At 45.2% G+C, this 7,205-nt stretch overlaps 1 protein-coding gene across 1 annotated transcript in view; it reads left to right on the top strand.

Annotated features, from left to right (window-relative positions):
- rnf19b (ring finger protein 19B) overlaps positions 1 to 7,205 on the top strand; it is a 17,770-nt gene that overhangs the window by 2,532 nt on the left and 8,033 nt on the right. The window contains exon 2 of the mRNA XM_037693496.1: positions 6,940 to 7,130. Within this exon, the coding sequence (XP_037549424.1) occupies positions 6,940 to 7,130 (191 nt within the window). The remainder of the gene's footprint in view (positions 1 to 6,939; positions 7,131 to 7,205) is intronic.

Raw genomic sequence — 7,205 nt, 5'->3', positions numbered from 1 at the left:
TAAATCAGTGTTTGTGGTAGTTTAAATCAGTGTTTGTGGTAGTTTAAGTCGGTGTTTGTGGTAGTTTAAGTCAGTGTTTCCGGCAGTTTAAGTCAATGTTTGTGATAGTTTAAGTCGGTGTTTCTGGCAGTTTAAGTCAGTGTTTGTGGTAGTTTAAGTCAGTGTTTGTGATAGTTTAAGTCGGTGTTTGTGATAGTTTAAGTCGGTGTTTCCGGCAGTTTAAGTCAATGTTTGTGATAGTTTAAGTCAGTGTTTCCGGCAGTTTAAGTCAGTGTTTGTGGTAGTTTAAGTCGGTGTTTCCGGCAGTTTAAGTCAGTGTTTGTGGTAGTTTAAGTCAGTGTTTGTGGTAGTTTAAGTCAGTGTTTGTGATAGTTTAAGTCGGTGTTTGTGATAGTTTAAGTCGGTGTTTCCGGCAGTTTAAGTCAATGTTTGTGATAGTTTAAGTCAGTGTTTCCGGAAGTTTAAGTCAGTGTTTGTGGTAGTTTAAGTCGGTGTTTCCGGCAGTTTAAGTCAGTGTTTGTGGTAGTTTAAGTTGGTGTTTCTCATAGTTTAAGTCAGTGTTTGTGGTAGTTTAAGTTGGTGTTTCTCATAGTTTAAATCAGTGTTTGTGGTAGTTTAAATCAGTGTTTGTGGTAGTTTAAATCATTGTTTGTGGTAGTTTAAGTCAGTGTTTCCGGCAGTTTAAGTCAATGTTTGTGATAGTTTAAGTTGGTGTTTCTCATAGTTTAAGTCAGTGTTTGTGGTAGTTTAAGTCAGTGTTTGTGGTAGTTTAAGTCAGTGTTTGTGGTAGTTTAAGTCAGTGTTTCTAGTAGTTTAAGTCAGTGTTTGTGGTAGTTTAAGTCAGTGTTTGTGGTAGTTTAAGTCAGTGTTTGTGGTAGTTTAAGTCAGTGTTTCTAGTAGTTTAAGTCAGTGTTTGTGGTAGTTTAAGTCAGTGTTTGTGGTAGTTTAAGTCAGTGTTTGTGGTAGTTTAAGTCAGTGTTTCTAGTAGTTTAAGTCAGTGTTTGTGGTAGTTTAAGTCAGTGTTTGTGGTAGTTTAAGTCAGTGTTTCTCATAGTTTAAGTCAGTGTATCTTTGGACTAAAGATCAGTTTCAGCTCATTTGAGCAGGGAGAAGATGGATCGATGATGTCATTTCCTGTAGAAAACAAAGCAGAACTCCATCATGAGCGTCAGACGTGTCGCAGCAGGGCCCGGTGAGCGGCGCTGACCTGAATCAGTAACGGGACAATCCTCTGACGTCAGCAGTGACTCAGCCTCTTTGGCTCGGCCTGGATTCTTATTCACCACAAACTTCCCGACAGACTCAGGGGCTGGTTTTACTGGTGACTGAGGAAGACCACGGTGTGACCTTCTTCTTTAGCTTCACTGTAGTTTAGAGTTGAAAAACAGGAACGCTGCTTGAACGTGACCCGGTTCTAGTTGTCAGTAAACAGTGTGTATGCATCAGCCCGGTCCGATTTAGACAGATTTTAGGTTAAGGTGAGCTCCAGTGTGAACAACTGGTTTTCATTTTTTCATTTTTGTCAGAAAATTAAACATCAGCGGAGAGGTCCAACAGACACGGAGGGGAAATAATTAGGGGCATTAAATGTTTTATTACATCAAAGGAGAGATGGATCATGGAAATTGAAGAGGTGGAGATGGGTCTTGTGACATCAGAGGGTTTGGAGTCCAGTTTTAGTCCAGAATCCAGACCTGACTGCTGGTCTGAGCCAGATTTGACCTCATCAGACCTCGGCTACAAACAGAGATGATCTGAACATTGTTGTTCTGAAACTCCTCTGAATTCGCTCCGTGCAGACTTCAAACCACCCAGAAGACAAAAAGTGACGCACGTCTTCATGGTCCATCCTGAAACTCATCCTCATGTAACCACGGTAACGATCGGCTGTCTGACCTTTGACCCGCTCCGCTCAGTCAACCGATGAGCGCCCGTGCTGTGAGCGACCGTCAGGCCCCGGGATCTGGTGAGAACAAAGACCGTCTCGCTCCCTCTGGCTGTCAGTTGCCGTGGCGACTATCGATGCTGTGCAGAGGGAGTGTTGCCATGGTAACAGGACTCCACAGATCGATGCGGAGTCAGACATGGTCCCGGTGATGGTTTTGTCGGAGACGGGACGGCTGCTGCGTCGGAGCGTATCGTAGCGTGGCGTTCAGGGCCCCCAGCGGCGCCCAGGAGGCCCTCAGAGGAGGTGAGCGCTGACAGGACTGACAGCTCAGACAGCTCCTCCACCTCCTCCGCCTCCTCCTAACATGTCGTCTTTCACATCTGAGCTCAAACAGTACAACACATCCGCTTAGATTTCTTCTTTTTTCATTAATTTTATTGTGTAAAAAATCTTTTAAGTCGACGGGAGCTGTGAGTCGATCCAAGACGGACTGCAGGAAAAGTTTATTTAATTTTGTGACTGAAACGTCTCATTAAATATCTGAGGAATTATCCAAGAATGAAGATAAAATGCAGATACTTTCTGTCCTTCTCACAAGTTATACTGATGTTTTGCTGCCAAATGTTCCCAGTTAGATGTCTGCACACATTTATTCCTCTTTACCACATTAAGGTTCTTGGATGGTTCATTCTGTCATTGTTTTTTTAAACAAAAGTTTAAATATTCACCAAATTAACTCCGTTGTGACAAACCTTCTGGTTTGACCTGCAGATTAAAACGTATCTGTCACTTTGCTCCATTTAAATTAAAAGATTTAAGGAGGCGTTTGGGTTCTGCTGAGCGACAGCCGGGCTCTGGTGCACGTTGGCAGATGTTGGGTTTGTTTGGAGCCGGAGGGAGAAGGTCCAGGAATGTGGTGTCGTCTCATCTTGTCTGAAGAAAATGAATTCCCTGTAATAAAGCAGAGGTCTGAAACTGACGGAGCTGCTGAATACTTTTCATCTTCAGTAGTTTTTACCTTCAGGTGTGTCGTCGCCTCGTTTAGCTTTTTCCACCCGAAGTAAAATGTTCACTTTAAAAAGCTGCTGAAGTTACTTCAACATGTTTGACCTTAAATTGATTTATTACTTGAGCTTTTTCCACCTTAAGTTGTTTTATTTATTACAAAGTTTCTCCACTTTAAGTAGTTAAAAGTTACTTAAGTATTTTTTAATTTAAGCACCTTTTACACTTAAAGTAGTTTGCGTTTCTCTCTGAAGCAGCTTGACTGTAAATAGTTTGTCTCTTTTTGTTTGTCCCTCCCCGAGGTTTTTTACTTTCTGGCTTCCCTAACCCTGTCACGATAAACGATAAATCAATTAATCGCATGATAAGTGAAAATTATCAACCTCATTTTCATTTATCGGCTTTATTGTTTTGTCGTGTCTCTCTCTTTCTACTGAAGACACTGGATGACAAAAGGCTCAGGTGCTCTTCACTGACCCCGCCCTTTCTCTTTAAAATCTGTTTAAACCATCTAAAAATCACGTTTATGGATCGTTGAAAGCAGCTAAGCTGAGAAGCTAAGCTACGAGCTAACAGGCCGACCTCGGGGAAAAAACCTCCGTCTTGTCGAAGCTCCAAAATTCACAGTTGAAACTCGTGCCTTTGTGTAAAAAGTTGTTTTTCTCTGCAAAAAGAACCTGAGAACTTGTTTACTGATTTTTTTTTTAATTAAAAGCTTTGTGTCAAAAATGCTAAAGAGCTCAAACCACACCGAGCGTCCGCCATTTTGAGAACTGAAGAGAGACAGCCCATGTCACGTCGAGGGGCCTCCCTCCCATTTTTCTTAGAGACACGCTGCTCGCTCCCTTACTATCCATCCTTCAGTTCAGACAGTCTTATACTGCCATCTGGTGGTCGAAAAAGGTACTACACTCACAAATTAACCAACATTTCTTCTTAAATTTGACAATAATTACTAATTATTGTCAAATTTCAAACAATATTATTGTTTATTGCAATAATTTCTAAACAATTGCCCAGCAAAATTTATTATCGTGACAGGCCTCCCCAGATCTGCTGACCCCAGATCTGCTGACCTCAGATCTTCTGACCTCAGATCTGCTGACCTCAGATCTGCTGACCTCAGATCTTCTGACCTCAGATCTACTGACCTCAGATCTACTGACCTCAGGACCCCAGATCTACTGACCTCAGATCTTCTGACCTCAGATCTTCTGACCTCAGATCTACTGACCTCAGATCTACTGACCTCAGATCTTCTGACCTCAGATCTGCTGACCTCAGATCTGCTGACCTCAGATCTGCACGGATCTGTCCATCATCTCAGACGAGTGTCAGAACAATTCCACGTTTGTCCCGTTGCCTTTTCCTCCGAGCTCCTCCCCCTGTGCAAAGAAAAGACTTTGAGTCGCTCGCGGACGAGCGGCACTGCGTTAATTTTGTTGGAGCAGAAGAACGTCGAGTTTGGGGCGGCTGTGGCTGAGTGGTTAGAGCAGCCGTCCTCCAATGCAAGAGTTGGGGGTTCGAATCCACCAGCGGTCACCTGCCGAGGTGTCCTCGGGCAAGACACTGAACCCCTCGTCGCCTCTGATGTGTCCCATCGGTGCATGAATGTGATGAAGCTCTGATTAGTCTCTTGAGAATGATTTGTTGAATTATTCTCTGTACAGATCTAGTATAGAGCTGTGTGAACGGGTGAATGTGACGCAGATTGTTGTCGAGAGCTTTGAGTGTGTCGATAAGACAGAAAGGAGCTGCATGAGGACAGTCCATTTACCATTCCTCGGGTGATTGATGCTCGCTCGTGTTGCTTCCTCGTTGTCATTTATTACCGTCTTTAGAGTTCCTGTGAAGTCTGATAAGAGTTTTAAGGTTTCAAACGAACGCTGGTGGAGGAGGGAGGTTCCACTTCCTGTTGCGTTCTGATGTGAAAATTAAAACCTCAGATGAACCCATGGTTTGGTCATCTTTATACGACACACAGTTTCACTCCAGTTTTACTAAACCAAACTTCTTGTGTTTGGACCCGAGCAAGACCCCCCCCCTCAAACATGAATTCATGTTCTGGGACCTTCTGTGGTATTTTCACCTCGGAAAGAATTGAAACCAGAAGTTTCTCTCAGTGATGTGAAACTCTGAATCATCTGTGAGTCACTTCTGCCAAAAGAGAGTTCTGCTTTTCAGATTGAACCAAACTGGTTCGGTTTTGTTCAAACTGGGTGGTTTTCTAAGAACAGCACAGGAAAGGAGCAGATGCAGACCTCAAACTGTAAAATGTCCAGTTTGGTTGCTCTCTCTAAGTTTGCTTCTAGACCTCACTAAACCCCAAACTCCACAGACGTCATTCATTTCTTCAGACTTTGTTCTCAGCGACTGATAGCACGACGGATAAGGTACAAATTATTAACTAACTAACAGAACGTGACTTCCAGAATGAACAGACTATCCCTTTAAAGGAGGCATCCCACAGCGTTTGCAAACGAGTCTCTAAAGTGTCTCGAAATGTTCGCGAGTCTCTAAAGGTTCGTCGTGATGTTGCTGCACGTCTGTGGGATCCAGTTTCTCCTAAAACACATGAGTTGTCTCGAACCGTCTCCGGACCAATCCGTGATCTCAGTTTGTCCTGAAAGGAAACGCCCCTTACCTGCAGAAGCTCCACCCCCTTTTCCTCCGACAGCACTGTCGGGGTTTTGCATTTCGAACACTGCGGTCGGTCGGGCTTCATGAACAATCATCAGAAAGATTACTAAACGTCGTCAGTGGAGAACATGAAGTTCAGACAGAGTTGCTCTGAGAGTTTAGAGAGTGGAAAACAGTTTATTATATTTCAAAACCTGAACTGAGTCTGGAAAAATGTAAAAGATGACGAAGGCTCGCGGCCGACCCCATGATCAGCTGATTACAAGAATTATAAACAGGAAGTACCACATGTTCATCTGTAGGAAGGAAGCCGCAGGTAAATCCTCCATTTTCTGTCGTAATTACATTAATGGTTCAATTAAAGGTTAATGCTTAAAACTGTGTTTTATATGTACATATATGTTGCATAAGTTTAGTCTTCGTTTGCTTTGATCCTTTAAAAGTCCTATTTGTGACTGGGCCCCTCGTTTATGGTCAGACCACCCGGAACACGCCCGATCTCGTCTGATCTCAGAAGCTAAGCGGGTCGGGCCTGGTTAGTCTGGGAGTACCAGGTGCTGTAAACTTTTGCACTTCTCTCAGACATCACCGTGGGGGCTGCGTTGATCAAACCGAGAGCCATTGTCAGCACTGGGGGCTAAGCCCCCCTCAAGGTCAGATCCTAGCATCGCCCCTGCCCGTCTTAGTTTAGTTTCCGTACATTTTAGAGCACCAGAGCTGAATCTTGACGCCAGCGTGGGTCCAGGTCTGATGAAGATGAGTTTTCAAACCGTGCACACAAATCTGAGTTGTGTTTTCCAAAGCTGCTCGCAGAGTTCAGAGAGATTTTCTGTTTTCTCCTCGTTTTAAATTTAAACGTCTCCAGCAGTTGCAGCTCGGTGAGACGACTCCTGCTGCAGCTTCATGCTGGAGGAGTTCCTTAGTGTTTGTGATCCGGTCTCGTGTTTGACTTGAGACAGAGACACGTGGATCAAACGATCAAATCATCTCCTGCACTCTTCATCTCGTCTCCACCATGTTGGGACTCGATCCCGTGATCGATCCGGCCTCTTCCTCCCTCCTGAAGGCCTTTAGGTGAACTCGGAGCGCTCGCAGGTGGATCTTTGCTCAGTCCGTGTTCAGTTTAATCAGTTTCGTCTCAGTTTTTGAACATTTCCATCGTTCTGCCGTGGAACGGTAACTGGTTCAGGTGTTTCCATGACTCGTACCTCCCACGCTGCTCCAACACAGACGTGTTTATTCTCTGTTTACACGACGGCTTCACTCGTCGTCTCTGTTCCCTCAGAGGCCGGAGCAACTACCTCCTCACTGATGTTCAGCTCACGTGTGGTTCTGTAACGCCAGCCTGTCGGCGCACAGCTCCTGAAATGTGTTTTCTAACTCGTGCGTTTGTGTTTTGCCGTCAGGTTCGCCGTCATCGCCTCAGGCTGCGCCAGCTGCCCCCGCCTGGTGTGCCGCAGGGACGGCTGCGGCGCCGAGTTCTGCTACCACTGCAAACAGGCGTGGCACCCCAACCAGACCTGCGACTCGGCCCGCCAGCAGAGGGCGCAGTCCCTGCACACCCACTCGCCCAGCTACACGCAGGAGCAGGGCGCCGGTGAGTCCCCCGTCCCCCCACAAAGACCACCCAGACCCAGTCCAGCCTCTGAACCCAGACCCAGTCCAGCCTCTG

The sequence above is a fragment of the Nematolebias whitei genome, chromosome 19, assembly GCF_014905685.2.
Source record: "Nematolebias whitei isolate Nwh7 chromosome 19, NemWhi1, whole genome shotgun sequence".
NCBI lineage: Eukaryota > Metazoa > Chordata > Actinopteri > Cyprinodontiformes > Rivulidae > Nematolebias > Nematolebias whitei.
Note: the sequence above shows the minus strand (reverse complement) of the source record. Positions and strands in the feature narration are given on the sequence as shown.